This window comes from Aquarana catesbeiana, linkage group LG12 (genome assembly GCF_042186555.1).
Source record: "Aquarana catesbeiana isolate 2022-GZ linkage group LG12, ASM4218655v1, whole genome shotgun sequence".
Taxonomy (NCBI): Eukaryota; Metazoa; Chordata; class Amphibia; order Anura; family Ranidae; genus Aquarana; species Aquarana catesbeiana.
This window is the reverse complement of record NC_133335.1, coordinates 241,861,251-241,879,117: the sequence shown is the minus strand read 5'-3', so window position 1 is coordinate 241,879,117 and position 17,867 is coordinate 241,861,251. Positions and strand designations below refer to the sequence as shown.

At 43.4% G+C, this 17,867-nt stretch overlaps 1 protein-coding gene across 2 annotated transcripts in view; it reads right to left on the bottom strand.

Annotated features, from left to right (window-relative positions):
• Window positions 1-765: 765 nt before the first annotated feature.
• The window catches only part of OGFOD3 (2-oxoglutarate and iron dependent oxygenase domain containing 3), a 162,977-nt gene continuing 145,875 nt past the window's right edge, over window positions 766-17,867 (bottom strand). For both annotated transcript variants that reach the window (XM_073607011.1, XM_073607012.1), the window contains exon 9: window positions 766-12,049. In XM_073607011.1, the coding sequence (XP_073463112.1) occupies window positions 11,913-12,049 (137 nt within the window). In that variant the 3' untranslated portion in view covers window positions 766-11,912. The remainder of the gene's footprint in view (window positions 12,050-17,867) is intronic.

Sequence of the window (17,867 nt, the reverse complement as noted above, 5' to 3'; positions counted from 1 at the left end):
CCGCATAGCAGCAAAATACGCAGCAATGCATCAAGTTGCAAAAAAAGGTGCAGGTCCAGATTCTAGGCAGTTTGAGGTGATTGTCAGTCCGATTCCTTTTGATTGATGCTTTAACGCAGTGTTTCTCAACTCCAGTCCTCAAGGCGCACCAACAGGTCATGTTTTCAGGATTTCCACTATTTTGCACAGGTGATTTGATCAGTTTCACTACCTTAGTAATTATCACAGCCGTTTCATCTGAGGGAAATCCTGAAAACATGACCTGTTGGCGCGCCTTGAGGACTGGAGTTGAGAAACACTGCTTTAACGCATCGCACCTCTGTGGTCGGGTGTGGACCTTGCCTTTTTATATGTAGATTGACAGAAGGCCTGAATTGTTGCTGTATGCCTCCTAATGAGCAACAAATAATATTCTCTGTGCTGCAAATCTCTTGTCTCACACATATATATATATATATATATATATATATATATATATACACACACACACACGCATACATATGTATATATCATAAAATACAGGGAATAACAAACAACAATGGCTGACCTCTCACCCGAGTCTTTGTATGTTCTTACAAAGCATTCTCTATCATCCGCCAACACGCTCCTTCCAGAAAACATGGCAGCACAGCTGACGGATGGTCGCCCTTATTTATTACGACTCTGACATCCGTAGAATATTATACTGCGATACGGGGGACGCAGAATAAGGAGAAAAAAAACGCTCGATATTAACATTTAAATACATTCATGACAGTGAAGGAATGATTTTGAAAAGAGATTTATTTTAAACACAAGGCACCGGTTTTCATTGATAGGCCATGGAGAAGAAAATGTAATTACATCAGGTGAGCGGGTTTGTATAGGCGCTGCGTCCTGTTGAAGGAACAGCGGCGCACTGACGCACAGACGGAGTATTGTTTGACGTCCTGGAGCCGCTGATTATTCACTTATTTCAAATTAATTACCAAATGTGAATCTACTTCATTCAGCAGAGATCCGCCCAGGAAGTCTGCTCAGATATCTTCCATTAATAGAGGACGGGAGTCCTTTATATCCGGGGGAGGGGATAAAGGGATGGGTGTTCTATTCTAAAGTCACCTTTTCAAACCAAAATGGTCAATGATTATATGATTTTAAGCTTGAAGAGTAATTAAAATCAAGAACAAACTTGTAATATATTTTAGCTTACCAATTATTAGATGTTGTGACGGGAGCCACTTTGGGCGGGGGGCCCGTGGAACCCAGAATCCCTTGGAGAGGTTGGGAAACCCTTGTTTCAGCTCCCCATGCACCTCCTATGTCTAAGTGACCCTGTGTCTATTAGGGGCACAGGGTGACCGAGAACCCCAGTCTGATCTGTACTAATCGGACTAACTGAACAACCACACTGGAATGTTTATATATATATATATATATATATATATATACACACATATAGTGGAACCTCGGATTACGAGCATAAACCGTTCCAGGAGTATGCTCGTAATCCAAAGTACTCGCATATCAAAGCGTGTTTTCCCACTGAAGTCAACGGAAACGAAAATAATTGGTTCCGCATTGACTTCAATGGGATGCAATACCGCCTGCGACCAGAGACGGGGGGGGGGGGTGCCGGAGAGCCTCGGAAATGGCCGAAAAGGCCCGAGCACACTTCGGCTGACCACGAGCCTTTCCGAGGACAGCCGAACTGTCCTCGGGCCTTTCCGAATGGCGACAATCGGCTCCGGCGCCCCCCCACCTCAGGCCAAAAGTGGTACTGCACACCACTTTGGCCTGACAACGCTCGCAAACCGAGTTAGGATTTTTAAAAATACACCGCTTGTATTGCGAAACACTCGTTAAACGCGTTACTTGCAATCCGAGGTTCCACTGTATATATATATATATATATATATATATATATATATTGTATATTGTCTCATGCTATGGTGTGCTCTCTGCTGGGTTGTTTGGGGGTGTGGCTGTATTCCATTGTTCTATTGTGTCTGCCTGCCTTGGGAGAAAAGTATTATGGGATGTGTATGTGTGTTTGCTGTGAGGAGGGAGGGGGGAATTCCTCCAACAGTTCTCCCTGCCGATTGGACAGTCTACCCGCCCTAAATGCGAAGGAAGGGGAGGATTGTCGTGAGTGTTACCTGTGTTTCAAAAAACAGTTCATGTTCAGCAGCGGAAACGAGTACTGCCTAGTTCTTGGTTGTCAGCGGTTGGAAGATCTGATATCTATATTCAGACTGGAGGAAGCAGTGTATGACGACAGCACTCAAGTGGAGTGTGGGACGTTTTGTTACAGATGTGATGGCTGCATTCGTTTTCTTTTTGCTTCGTTTTCACCTGGTGATCCTGCCAGTAACACACCTCTTGTTCTAGGGTGACAATGCTCCCTCGCTGTACTGTACAGAGGAGTAGCGTTGTCACCCTAGGACTGAACCTCCCCCTCCCCTCATTTCATACGCTGGGTGGGTTCTGTAGCCCACAGAGATAGCCGGTAAAAAACGCTAACTGGTTACAGTCAGCAAGGGAAGTAGTGAGCTAACAAGATTTTTGGCAGGATCAATAGGTATATGTTCACTTATCAAACAGCTATAACAAATAGGGAGCAAATGAGAAACGTTCAGGGTACATTTACACTTGAAATATTCACTATAAGGAGGTAAAAAGTATGTTTTCAAGTAGTAATAATAGACATTGAGAGGCAATAAAACCTTCTTTACCAGGGCGGCCATTTCTGGGTATGTGAATGTTCATCATGCTGGACCAAATTTTTCAATCCTGCTATTATTTTAATAGGGAGTCTCAATTCCGCCCCCTGACACCTGCCTGAACTCTGTCTGTCTTTTCTGTGTGTTTCCTAACCTGCCACCGCTCCTTTCAGGCTTGGTTCACACCTAATGCATTTTTTTAGTGCGTTTTCAGTTTTGCAGAAACGCACTACAGTCCGTGTAACACGGTTTCCTACGGGTCACGTTCACATCTGTGCATTTTATGGAAAGGGCCGGGGACTTTTTTTCTGGTTTTTGGTTCCATAGACTTCAATGGATCAAAAAAGTGTATTGAAAAAACGCTAAATGCACCTGGAATATGCAACCTGCAACGGTGTGAACCGGGCCTTAGTGGGCACTGACACCCAAGACTAATGGGAGGGGCTCCAGATTATGCTGCACTGTGATTGGCTCCACAGTGATGACAGCACCCCCGAACAACATTGTGATGCATACAGTATATCGTAAGAGGGCCTAACCACTTCCCTACCACAGTACGTCATATGACGTCCTCTACTTTGTGAGGGGATATCTGAATGATGGCTGCAGCTACAGGCCTCATTCAGATATCATTCTTTGCAGTCGATGATTCTGTGCACGATAAGAACGACCATAGCAGCAGTTCCGCCGCTTGATTGTTCTTATAGGCGACGGGAGGGGACATCCCTCCCATCGCCATCCGGTTCTTCTCCGGGCTCTCCCGTGCCATCGGGGGGGGGCCCAGAGAAAGAATCGTCCGGTGCCAGATGACTACGATAGAGAATTCCGGTGACCAAATGGTCACCAGTCATCTCTATGACCGTCGGAGGACCGGGGAGCGACGTTATGACATCACGCCCGGGTTCCTGGAAGTTAAAAAAGGGGCGATCGCGGCTGTCAGCATGAAATCGGTGAATTTTTTCTCTCAATCTCATGCTTTCCAGCCTGGAGGAGAGATGTGAGGTCTTATTGACCCCGTATCTCTCCATAAAGAGGACTTGTCATAATAGATTCCTATTACAAGGGATGTTTACATGTTCTTATAGGCGACGGAAGGAGACGTCCCCCCCGCCACCATCCGGTGCTTCTCCGGGCTCTCCCGTGCCATCGGGAGCCCGGAGAAAGAATCGTCCGGCGCCGGATGACGACGATAGAGATTTCCGGATAGTCACCAGTCATCTCTATGACTGTCGGAGGCCTGGGGAGCGACGTTATGACGTCACGCCTGGGTTCCCAGAGGTAAAAAAAAAGCCTCGATCGCGGCTGTCAGCATGAGATTGGTGAATTTTTTCTCGATCTCATGCCTTCCAGCCTGGAGGAGAGATGTGAGGTCTTATTGACCCCGTATCTCTCCATAAAGAGGACCTGTCACAATAGATTCCTATTACAAGGGATGTTTATATTCCTTGTAATAGGAATAAAAATGATAAAAAAAAAAAAATGTAAAAAAAGGTGTAAAAAAAAAAAAAAAAAAATTAAGTAAAATAAAAAATACATTTTAAGAAAAAATTTAAAAAGCCCCTGTCCCCGGTAGCTCGTGCTCAGAAGCGAACACGAATGTAAGTCCCACCCACATATGTAAACACCATTCAAACTACACATGTGAGGTATCGCCGTGTCCGTTAGAGCGTTAGCAACAATTCTAGCACTAGACCTCCTCTGTAACTCTAAACTGGTAAACTGTAAAAAATTTTAAAGCGTCGCCTATGGAGATTTTTAAGTACTGAAGTTTGGCGCCATTCCATGAGTGTGCACAATTTTAAAGCGTGACATGTTGGGTATCTATTTACTCGGCGTAACATCATCTTTCACATTATACAAAAAAAAAATTGGGCTAACTTTACTGTTTTGTTATTTTTTAAATTTATGAAAAATGATTGCGCAAATACCGTGCGAGATAAAAAGTTGCAATGACCACCATTTTATTCCCTAGGGTGTCTGCTAAAAAAAAACATATATAATGTTTGGGGGTTCTGAATAATTTTCTAGCAAAAAATGATGATTTTTACATGAAGGAGAGAAGTGCCAGAATAGGCCCGGTATGGAAGTGGTTAAAGAGTTGTAAAGGCAGAATTTTTGTTTTTATCTTAATGCATTTTATGCATTAAGATAAAAAACCTTCTGTGTGTAGCAGCCTCCCCCTCCCCCCCCAGTACCTACCCGAGCCCCTTCTCTCTCCAGCGATGTCCACGATCCCCTCAACCATCCAGGACACTCCTCTTGATTGGAGACAGAGCAGCGCCGACATTGGCTCCCGCGGCTGTCAATCAAAGTCAGTCAGCCAATCAGGGGAGAGAGGGGGCGGGGCTCCATGTCTGAATGGATACGCGGTGCTCTGACTCGGCTTGGGTGCCCCCTGTAGCAAGCTGCTGGCTGAGGGGCACTCAAAGGAGGGCGGGGCTAGGAGCAGCGAAGAGGTACCCGAGAAGAGGAGGATTCGGGCTGCTCTCTGCAAAACAAACTGCACAGAGGAGGGAAGTGCAACATGTTTATTATTTAAAAAAAAAAAAAAAATACGAGCCTATATAATCTCTTTAACTTCTGCCCAACTATAGACGATTAAAAAGAAAAATTTGTATTGGATTAAGCAGGAAAGAGTTAGGCCCCGTTCACGGATTCAGTTTTTCTCAGTACAGGCGGTCCCCTAGTTACAAACATTTGACTTACAAACAACTCCTACATACAATCAGAGGGAGACAACAGGAAGTGAGATGAAATCTCCCCCTAGGAAGGGAAATTCACTCCTGTAAGTCTGTTTTTCAGTCGGACCCGATCAGACCCTCCATTCTCCTCTAAGGACAGTCGGTCTGTTTACAACCGACTGCTCTCCAATCCGGCAAGACAGAGGGGAACAGATCCCCTTGTTTTTTTTTTGCTGGATCGGACTGGAGGTAGCTGGTGTGTAAACGGACATAAGTCCATTTACATCTGACTGCCCATAGAGGAGAAAGGAGGCTCCGGCTGTCCATTTTTCAGCCAGACCCGATCGAACCCTCCATGCTCCTCTATGGGCAGTCGGTCTGTTTACACCCAACTGCCCTCCGATCTGATCCGGCAAGACGAAGGGGAACGGATCGCCTTTGTTTTTTTGTTTTTTGCTGGATTGGACCAGAGGTAGCCAGGTGTAAACGAACCCGACTGCCCATAGAGGAGAATGGAGGGTCCAATCGTGTCCGGCTGAAAAATGGACAGCTGGACCCGATCGGACCTCTCGTGTGAAAGGGGCCTTAGAACCTCTGGAAGGTTAGTTTAGCCATCTTTGTCCCTACATGAGAAATTTACTGTCAAGACAGGAAGTGATGGAAATCTCTCCAACATGGACATAGACAAAAACTAATTTTTTTTTAGAGGGGTTAAGACAATGGAATTCCAGTCCTGGTGACATCTGCACCTCCCATTTCTCAAAAGGGTACCACTGGGATGGGAAAAAAAGGAAAAAATCACTCCATGGGCTTAGAGCAGGGTCTCAAACTGGTGGCTCTCCAGCTGTTACGAAACTACAAGTCAGATCATGCCTCTCCCTGTGGGAGTCATGCTTATAACTGTCAGCCTTGCAATGCCTCATGGGACTTGTAGTTTCGCAACAGCTGGAGGGGGGGCACCAGTTTGAGAACCCTGGCTTAGAGACAGGAATGAAAACCTACCAGAAATGTAACCATCTTCAATTCTTTTAAAGAGAAATAAAAAATGGCTGGGAGTTATGCTTTAAACACTTACCCAACCCCCCCCTCCACCCCCAACACTAAAAGAGTGTCAGAACTCCCATTACACTATGTTCTCAAGGTTAATGCCTTCAAAGTCTCCCCATCAGAATTTTAATTATAATTTTAATCAAAGCACGCCTGATTACTGAAATTAGATGTTTCGAGCAATATAACCATAATTGAAACTAATTTATGTCCTTACTTTTTAGGTGAATATCACTCCTCCCCTATCTGAGAACTCTTGGCTTTACTTCTGAAGAACTTCAAGTTCAAAATGACATATAGGCCTCGACTTAGCTAATGCTCACATGCCAACATTCATAAATGATTTTAGAACTGGGATGTCCACATGATCCAGTTTTTGATGCCACAGTTTTGAGGATGGGATGAGGATTAGAATTTCTTTCTTTCTTTGCTGACTGGTGGAAACAGAGCCAACCTGTCAGAGCTCTATAAGACAACTCAATATGAAACTAAAGCCTTCACAACTGAATGCCTAAATCAGCCTCTCAACATTTTCTTTAACCTCAGAGAAACCCCGAAAATAATTTTGAGGTCTCAGGGAAACCTTAATCAAACCAACGCATTATAGCTCAAAGGCAAAAAACGTCCTTTAAATTGGTGCTCGATAGAAAGAATGCTCCCCTTATGGGCACCTAAAAAGACAACTGGTGTCATAGAGAAGAATGGAGGGTCCAATCAGGTCCGGCCGAAAAATGGACAGCTGGACCTGATCGGACCTCTCGTGTGAAAGTGGCCTTAGAACCTCTGGAAGGTTAGTTTAGCCATCTTTGTCCCTACATGAGAAATTTACTGTCAAGACAGGAAGTGATGAAAATCTCTCCAACATGGACATAGACAAAAACAATTTTCTTTTTAGAAGGGTTAAGACAATGGAATTCCAGTCCTGGTGACATCTGCACCTCCCATTTCTAAACAGGGTACCACTGGGATGGGGGAAAAAAAGGGAAAATGACTCCATGGGTTTAGAGACAGGAATGAAAACCATTTCCAATTCTTTTATAAGAGAAAATAAATGGCTGGGAGTTATGCTTTAAACACTTACCCAACCACCCCCTCCATCCCCAACACTAAAAGAGTGTCAGAACTCCTATTACACTATGTTCTCAAGGATAATGCCTTCAAAGTCTCCCCAGCAGAATTTTAATTATAATTTTAATCAAAGCACGCCTGATTACTGAAATTAGATGTCTCAAGTAATATAACCATAATTGAAACTTATTTTATTCCTCCTTTTTAGGTGAATATCACTCCTCCCCTATCTGAGAACTCTTGGCTTTACTTCTGAAGAACTTCAAGTTCAAAATGACATATAGGCCTCGACGTAGCTAATGCTCACATGCCAACATTCATAAATGGTTTTAGAACTGGGATGTCCACATGATCCAGTTTTTGATGCCACATGCAGTTAGCCGTTTTTCAAGTTTTGAGGATGGGATGAGTCTTAGAATTTCTTTCTTTCTTTGCTGACTGGTGGAAATAAGAGCCAACCTGTCGGAGCTTTATAAGACAACTCAATATGAAACTAAAGCCTTGGCAATTGAATGCCTAAATCAGCCTCTCAACATTTTTTTTTAACCCCAGAGAAACCCCTAAAATAATTTTGAGGTCTCAGGTAAACCTTAATCAAACCAACGCATTATAGGTCAAAGGCAAAAAAACGTTCTTTACATTGGTGCTCGATAGAAAGAATTCTACCCTTAGAGTGTTGGTCACCATGCTACCCTTATGGGCACCTAAAAAGACAACTGGTGTCATGCTACTGGGTTTGCCTAGTCCTGGACATTGGTCCTGGAATTAGGCAGACACCAACAAAGAGAGGTCAATTACCCACAGCTCAAGAAACCCCTAGCAACCTCTGAAGGAACTCTAGTTGAGAATGTCTGGTCTAGATGAAAAGCCTTATTAACCTCTTGGTGCCACATGATCGGAAAGCTCCCAGGCGCTACTTTCCGTTAGCTGCCGGTAACTGTGCCGGGAGCGTGCACTCTCGGCACAGCTCTATTTAAACAAATTCACGCCGCTCAGTGCCAAGGTCCACCCGCCAAGAGACCGCACATTTGCATGCGGCTAGCACCAAGGGGGTAAAGTTGTTGTAAAGGCTCAAGGTTTTTTACCTTCATGCATGGTGAATGGTCAAACAGAGAAGCTTGGGAGCGAGCCTGCTTGGGTGCCGCCATAGCAAGCTGCTTGCTCTGGGGGCACTCAGCAGGAGGGAGGGGACCTGAGAAGAGGAGGATCAGGGCTGCTCTGTGCAAAACCATTACAGAGTAGGTAAGTATAACATGTTTGTTATTTAAAAAAAAAAATGCCTTTAATATCACTTTAACCCGTTTGCCGACCGCCGCACACAGATGTACGTCGGCAGAATGGCACAGGCAGGCAAATGGGCGTACCCATACGTCCCTTTAAATTTGCCACCTATCGGGCGCGCGTGCCCGCGGGTCACAGGAACTCGATGTTCGCCGGCGGCCCGCGATTGCGGTGTGGAGAGGTAGAACAGGGAGATGCCTACGTAAACAAGGCATTTCCCTGTTCTGCCTAGCAACATGGCAGGGATCTACTGCTCCCTGTCATCGGGAGCAGTAGATCCCTGTCATGTCAGTGGAAGCCCCCCCCCGCACAGTTAGAATCACTCCCTAGGACACACTTAACCCCTTGATCGCCCCCTAGTGTTTAACCCCTTCCCTACCATTGTCATTTACACAGTAATCAGTGCATTTTTATAGCACTGATCGCTGTATAAATGACATTGGTCCCAAAATGGTGTCAAAAGTGTCCGATGTGTCCGCCATAATGTCGCAGTCAAGATAAAATTTGCAGATCGCCGACATTACTAATAAAAAAAATGAATAATAGAAATGCTATAAATCTATCCCTTATTTTGTAGACGCTATAACTTTTGCGCAAACCAATCAATATACGCTTATTGCGATTTTTTTTACCAAAAATATATAGAAGAATACATATCGGCCTAAACTGAGAAAAAAAATAGTTTTTTTGGGGGATATTCATTATAGCAAAAAGTAAAAAAAATATTGCTTTTTTTTCAAAATTGTCGCTCTTTTTTTGTTTATAGCACAAAAAATAAAAACCGCAGAGATGATCAAATACCACCAAAAGAAAGCTCTATTTGTGGGGAAAAAAGGATGTCAATTTTGTTTGGGTGCCACATCACACGACCGCGCAATTGTCAGTTAAAGCGACGCAGCGCCGAATCACAAAAAGTGCTCTGGTCGGGAAGGGGGTAAATCCTTCCAGGGCTGAAGTGGCTAAGCACACAAGGGATCCAGGGGCTAAATGACCAGTGTGCATGAGGCCTTAAGGCAACCCATGCATTATTATTTCATTTTTTTGTTCAACCCAATTCCCCAATTCCTCCATCCTCACATGTAATGTGGATTGGGAATCACTCACACTGAGGCTTTGTATTCTGACAGAGGGAAAACTTCCCCGCCGGCAGAATACACTGATCAGTGCCGCCAGCAAATCGACTTCTGTACAACCACTGACCCCGTTTGTGGATCGAAATTGGTCTGGTCCCTGCTGGACTGGCTACATTTCGATCTATGTATGGCCTGCTTAATCATTTGATCTCTACCTTTCATGTTCTGATTAAAGAAACAGAGAAAAAAATATATATATACTGATTACAATGTAGTAACTATGGGCAAAAAGTCATAACGTGAACACGACAAAAGTAATCCATAAAAATAAAACTTTGCGATTCTTTTTCAGTCATTTTGGTCCAAAATTGAGCATTATCTGATCTATCTCAAACAATTAAGGGCAAGCCCCAAATTAAATTGAACAGATAATCATTGCATTTGATACAAGTAAGATCATCAACGTTCTTTCATGGTTTCACATCATGAATAATCTCCCCTATCAGCTTTGTTGGTCCGATCATGAGAGCCAGCAGTAGTCCAATCATGGTCCTCAATAAAAATGGGATCAGGAGCTTGCTGGGAAATGTGAACTTTTAAAATGGTGTCACATTCACATGTTATGGTCAAAGGTTTGTTAACACCTAAACATTAGATTTACTATATGGCAAAACTATGTAAACAACCCTCCAAATTATAGAGCTTAGGTATTTCCGGTGAAGTATACTGTTACTGATACACCATAAGAAGGCGTACTAAACAATTGGGTGGTTTCAGTATGGGGAAGAACCTTTTTGTTTCAGAATGACTGTACCCACTTGCCCACAAAGGCATGGTGTAAACAGTTTGCTATGCAGGAACTCGACGGAGCCCTGACCTCAACACTACTGAACATCATAAGGTCCTTTCATCCAACCTGACTTCACAAAAGGTTTTTTGGCTTATTGAGCACAAACTGAACATCTTTAGAATGATCCAGGTCTTCTCATCCAACCTGACCTCACAAAAGGTTCTTTTGGCTTATTGAGCACAAACTGAACATCTTTAGAATGATCCAGGTCTTCTCATCCAACCTGACCTCACAAAGGTTCTTTTGGCTTATTGGGCACAAACTGAACATCTTTAGAATGATCCAGGTCTTCTCATCTAACCTGACCTCACAAAGGTTCTTTTTGCTTATTGGGCACAAATTGAACATCTTTAGAATGATCCGGGTCTTCTCATCTAACCTGACCTCACAAAGGTTCTTTTGGCTTATTGGGCACAAACTGAACATCTTTAGAATGATCCAGGTCTTCTCATCTAACCTGACCTCACAAAGGTTCTTTAGGCTTATTGGGCACAAATTGTCCTAGACACACTCCAAAATCCTGTGGAAAGTCTTCCTAGAAAAGTGGAGGGGGCAACTCCATATTGATGGCCATGGTTTTGAAATGGGATGTCCAACAAGCTCATATAGGTGTGATGGCCAGGTATTCACAATGGTATTCTGGGTATATAAGCAGGCATTCTTTTAGGTTAAAATACACCCTCATCAGATCACATAAGTATGGGAAAATAATTATGTAGATGAAGATCATTAGAATACTCCATTTGTTGAACCACAGCCATTAGCGTCCGTACAGAATTTCAGGGTCAGGTACTATGACAGGAAGGACCTGGCTTAAAAACATGCTTACACCAATAGCTGTAGTTCCATAATTGAAGTAATCCTCTGAACTGCTAGCAAACTCCTGGAGGAATGTGGATGTGTGATATTTTAGTGGTTTTAGAAGGGCAACAGATTCTTGAGGCCAAGAGGGCAGTATTTAAAAAAAATATATTTTTAGGATCTTCCCTGATGTTGGATGTTGTTTTTAACTTATCTGCCCTTAACTACCCCTAAAAGTCAGTTCTATGACCTTGCATAGCTGCCCAACTCTTTACAAGATTGCATAGCTGCCCAATTATATGTTTTTGCATTATGTCCAATAGAAATCCATTGAGTTCTTCCAGATTATAAGGCAGTATGGGGAGGAGTCCGTCATGTTGGCCGACAACCCCACTTGAAGACCAAAACGCTACGTCCAGGAGGGGTCCACGATGCCATGCTCTGGGTTGCAGGTGAAGGAGATGGTTATGGCGTATCGAGTACCCCAACTCACTTTCTCTACGCGGTGTAGGTTTTCTGATCCAGACGTGAAGAAAGACAGGCGGCCTGGAAGAAACATTCGATGATATTAGTATAATGGGAACAGTCAAAAAACAAATATTATGTCTTATGTCCCGTCTCACCCACAGCAGACCTAATTCAAAGAAGAACCCTATGGATGCCAAGTGACTTTTAGGGGCTCAGTGTCTGAACTAAAGATCAGCCATCACCTACCAACTACAAAGACAAACTACAAGAGCCGTGTAGTTTTTTTGTACTGTGTGTATATATATATATATATATATATATATATATATATATATATATATATACACACACACACACACAGTGGGTATAGAAAAGAATCACCCCTTTAATATAATCACACTACCTAAAATGAAGACAGACACAGTTTTTGTTTTGGCCAACTGTACTTACCCAGTTCAACTTATAACACCCAAGTGAAAGATATAACCCCAACATGTCAGAACAAAATAAAAAATAAAATAAAATATAAAACAGAATCACTGAGTTGGAAAAAGGATCACCCCCCTTTCTAAAAACGACTTGTAAACTCAATCAGGTGTAGCTAATCGGCACACAAATCCATTTGACTTTTAACTGTGATCAGCTGCGGTCATTGTGATTGGCTCAAATGAAAATATCTTTCCTGGAGCATTTCAGTCCCTGGTAGTGCAACCAAAGCAAACAATCAACTATGGCTGGCATGGCACTGTCACCGGGATCTCCAGGATAAAGTCGTGGACAGATACAAGTCAGGAGATGGATACAAAAAAAAAACCTCAAAGGCTTTACCAATGCCTAGAAGCACAGTGAAGTCTATTATTAAGAAGTGGAAGGTATTTGGTACAACACAAAATGGAAAAAACACATGAATTAGAGTCAGCCGCGCACCCCAAAAAGCTTTTTGAAACAAAGGATTGGGAAGTTCCCCCAAGGGGTTTTTTAGCGGCATAAGGATATATTGATCAAAAAAGTGAAAGTATAATAAAATCATTTATTAATACAAACAGCAAATTACAGATCGTTAATCGAATTAAAAAAAAAATATATAAACTCTGGTTACGGGCATGTCTCAAAGAATATTTCATCAATATTGGCAATACGGAAAGTATATAGCCTCACTGTACAAATCAAGCAAAGTATATCTCAGTAAGGTGTACCATCGTCCAAATTAATTGAGGAGAAAAGTTTGGGAGTATGGACCCCACCCCCCGACTCACCAAGAGAGAAATAGCAAGTGGACTATTGCAGTACAAGAGGTATAGCTAATAATACAAATTACTGATAAAAATTTCACAAAATTTATTTACACAAAAATAGCAAAAGAAAAACAACAAGACATATAGTTAAAAGGTTCAGATGGCATGTTATTTCGACATGTTTTGCGGTTATACCGCTTCATCAGGACAATACATCTGTAAAAATATATCAAAATACAAAATACAAAGGATAAATACGATATACAAAATTTCATACAGTTATATAATGGGGGAGATGAAATGAAGTGATGGAACTGCTTACCCAAGCCTCAGGGGGTGCGCAGCAACGAGGTAACCCGACTGGGTCTCCCCCGGCGATTGGGAAGGGGATATAAAGCACCGGCCAAAGTCTGTGTAAAATAAATATGGGGGTGAAGATTCATATGATCAATGCAGGTGTCAGTCATAAATGGTAAAGTGATGAATTGACAGTGGAAACCCCCTGAGGCTCGGGTAAGCAGTTCCATCACTTCATTTCATCTCCCCCATTATATAACTGTATGAAATTTTGTATATGGTATTTATCCTTTGTATTTTGATATATTTTTACAGATGTATTGTCCTGATGAAACGGTATAACCGCGAAACATGTCGAAATATCATGCCATCTGAACCTTTTAACTATATGTCTTGTTGTTTTTCTTTTGCTATTTTTGTATAAATACATTTTGTGAAATTTTTATCAGTAATTTGTATTATTAGCTACACCTCTTGTACCGCAATAGTCCACTTGCTATTTCTCTCTTGGTGAGTCGGGGGTGGGGTCCGTACTCCCAAACTTTTCTCCTCAATATTGGCAATACAATGCATTTCAAGTATTAAAAAATTAATTGACATCCACATGAATATTCGGACACGTTTCGACCAATGCTGTTGCGGTCTTCTTCAGGGGGATTTGTATTCTGGTGAAATATATCAAAAGAGTTAATTGTTCTAACACTTTATAACGTACTGACAACTATGTATATGTAATGTTATATTCATATATTTACCACTCGAAAGATGAATTCCAAACAACTGTCACATATCCAGAGATTTCTAAATAAAAGCACTAATCCAGGGATCCTCATATGTCAATCCTCACCCCTCCAGACGGGCGCCAACACCAAGGGGACTTGCAAGGAGTCACACGGTATTGGAACAACAGAGGGGGAAGAGACGGACGACACCTGGGATATATTTCACTGAATAATTCGGTATTAATGTTATTTAATGGTAATATCCTAGCACCCAATGAGCTCATCCCCACTTGTATGTGCAAGTATTTTGATTCTTAACTCAATATGTGTGAAGAAGAATACAGTATGTTAGAATATATTATATTATTGTTGCTCTATCTTGGTAATAATATTGTAGTGTCATACCAAAAAAAAAAAAAAAAAAAAAAAAAAGGATATGATGGGTGAGATAAATAATATAATGCTATCAAATAGCCTGTTTGGATATGAGTAATGAAGGAGGCACTGAAGTGCTGGATATGTCAGAAGTTAGTCTACTATACTGAATGTTGTACTTGCGTTTAACCTTGATCCTTCCTATGTATGTGGGGAGCTCTCCTGGGATCACATCCAGATCCCCGGGGGATGGGGTGCTTAAATGGTGTCTAAACGAATTAATGACAGGTGTCGTTCCAAACACTCCACCCCCTCCTTGTCCTCACCGCCCCTGGCGGTCATCGTGTGGCTCCCTCGGCGTTCCTGTGGGCCAAAGCTCTGGCCATTGGCGTCTCCTCTGTCGCAATCGCGTGACGTCATGACGCCGCACCCACGTGGAGCCACAGGCGCCAGTGCGCGCCGCGTCATTAGGCGTCCAGTGGTGTTTAAAGAACGCCGCCGGCACGGTGATGCTCCCTCTGGTGGACAAGGGTGTCAATAGCCCTGAGCTATGAATAAGCGCCATGATGGGGCGTGAAACATGTTAGCTATCTTTCCTGTTCCTCGATGTACATGAGGTGACTGCATTTGGATTTCATTTCTTCATATCAATAAAGATGCCTTCTAAGGTGTGTGGCCGTCCAGGATCTTTTTCTTTCCTCAAGCTTGTGCAGAGCCAGCACCTTTGAGTTCCATTAGGGCAGGTGTCTTGATACGGATTTGAGAGATTGGAGCGGCAATCTTTTGCTTGTATCAATAGCCCTGCCATATAAAAAGGGAGAACCGTGAAAGGATTTCACGTCTCCCCGCCGTGCCGGGAAGTCTGAATTGGAGCCGCTGCTCCCCGAAGAGAGGGGAGAGGAGACCAAATGGATCAGTGCACTAATCCAGTCCTTGAAAGTAATATTATTCTATACGGCTGTAAATATATCTAAAACGTATTGGTTCAAAATGTCATACTTATGGGAGCTGTAGACATTATGGAGTAAGCTATAATAGACATATTGGTGAGTATATTAGGCCAGAATCTTGTCTTTCTGGGTCCATATCTCTAGGCAAACCGTTCGGAGTGGGAGTATACAGGATGAGTTTTCCCCCCTCACTGTTTTGGTGTTCTATCTTTCACGTGGATGTTATGAGTTGCATTTCTTAATTTCAGGCCGCAAAGCAACAAAATGTGATTTTATATATATATATATATATATATATATATATATATATATATATATACACACACACACACACACACACACACTCTTATTTTGACAACATATATTTTATACCTCTAATGCACCCAAAGCGCTCTCAGGATCTCATTTTCCACCTTCTCCGTTGTTCACAGAGCTCAATGGCTCAAGGCTGAGCACGAGAAACCAATGAGGAGAGCGCAGAGTGATGAAAGATGAGCTCATCAGTCTACTGCTTCTCCTTTAATTTTTCTTTGTAAAAGTCAGTGGCGTGCAAAACACACCCAAAAACTTCCACCCGGTGCCAAAAAAAGTGCACACACATAAAGAGTGAAACAAAAAACGTGCAACGGGTGTTACACTGATCCTCCACTAGGGAAGGACCTTACCCTGATCCCCCCGGGGCATTAGGCTCCAGACGGGGACCGAGGTACTTCACATGGGTCCATCTGGCTGAAACCAGACGGACCCCCGTTCTCTGGAAGGTCTGCCGAAACAGACCCACCCAAGTACTAGGTGGGACTTCCCCGAAGGGAGACCCCATGAGAGAGGGCAAACCAAGCCAGAAGGCCTATGTCCACCCCCTCCCAAGACTTTCAGAGTAGGCCCGAGGACCCACACCCTACTCATCACACTGTGACAAACGTGACAACATCAACCAAAAAATACAAAAAAAAAAAGTGACAAACACGGGGATAAATAAAAAGGAAGTGGGGAGAAGGAAGTGGAAGAGTGAAAAGTGACCACTGTGTAATACAATGGCCGGCTCTCCGGCCAGGAATAAATATTTCTCCTGGTCCTAGCCAAAAGGCTCGGCCCTAGAGGCAGGTGCGAAAAACGTGTGTATGGTGAAGTGACCATGGTGCCATAAATCAAGTGCCTGAACACTGTGACTGTACGGCATCCCTGAACTGCCACTTCAGGGGCACATTCACCACTGGCTTTTCATGCAACCCTGACCCCTAAACCAGACCACAGCAGCCCCCAGCCAAGAAGGCCTTAAGTTCTGGAAGCTTGGTGAGAGCCCTTTACCATCAGGCCTCACCGTCACTCCATCCCTCCTACCTAATTACATTCGGGAAATACTAACCGCTCCCCCGGTGGGAAAGGGGAGCTAGTGTTCTCTCCCGAAAAACTGACCGGAGCTAGAGCTACCCCAATCTAGGCCAGAAGGCCAGGGACCCAACCCTCTGGCCAGACCCAATGGTTCTCCATTCCCATCAGAAGGCTTCCCTTTCGGCTACAAACTGCTCCAGGTTACCTTTACACCAGCAGGTTTTGCATAGCCTCCACCACCCCTGATACCACCTCGCCGTAGATCAGGGACCAAAGCAAGCGCCACCTCCTGGCAACTGATAAGAACAGATACTACACTTGATCTTAGCCAAAAGACTGCTTCACCTTTAATTGTCCAGTCACAGGCTTGGGAAGGGACAAAACCTATGTGTGTTACTGACCTGCAGCAGAGAAGAATCAGGTTCCTTGTCCATCCAGCCAGAGTAGTGTAATTTTCAGGACTGGATGGACAGAAATACAAATCCTTTGGCAGGTAAAACAGTTCCCATATATGTTATGATGCCATTTTTTGCCCGGAGTTCTACCAGCTACCTGGAGTTGAGTTGTTAGCGGGATTCAGTGGCTTACTCTTGTGTTGGTGTTGCTTCCCATTCACTCCGATCTAACGTGTCCGTGGCACCCTCCCCCCCTCCAGAGAACAAGCGAAAGCCTTCAGAGACTGCAACACGATGAAAATAATTAATCCAATTTGCGGGTACTTTGGTAAATTCTTGCCGCGCAGCTGAAAAAGCTCTGGGGACCTCTGGAATGAACTCCTGTGAGACTGGGGGCAATCAGCTGAGCCTCCCGTGGGGCTTTGGATATTTTCTCTTCCGCTAATAAACCATAGGGGGGGATTATTTGCAGGGCGCCATACAGCAGAGAACAGCAAAGAAAATAATTACACTACGGAGCCTGTTCAGGAACAATTTGATAATTACTAATTATACAACAATTCGATGGTTCTCTGAACATTGCGGTTCCG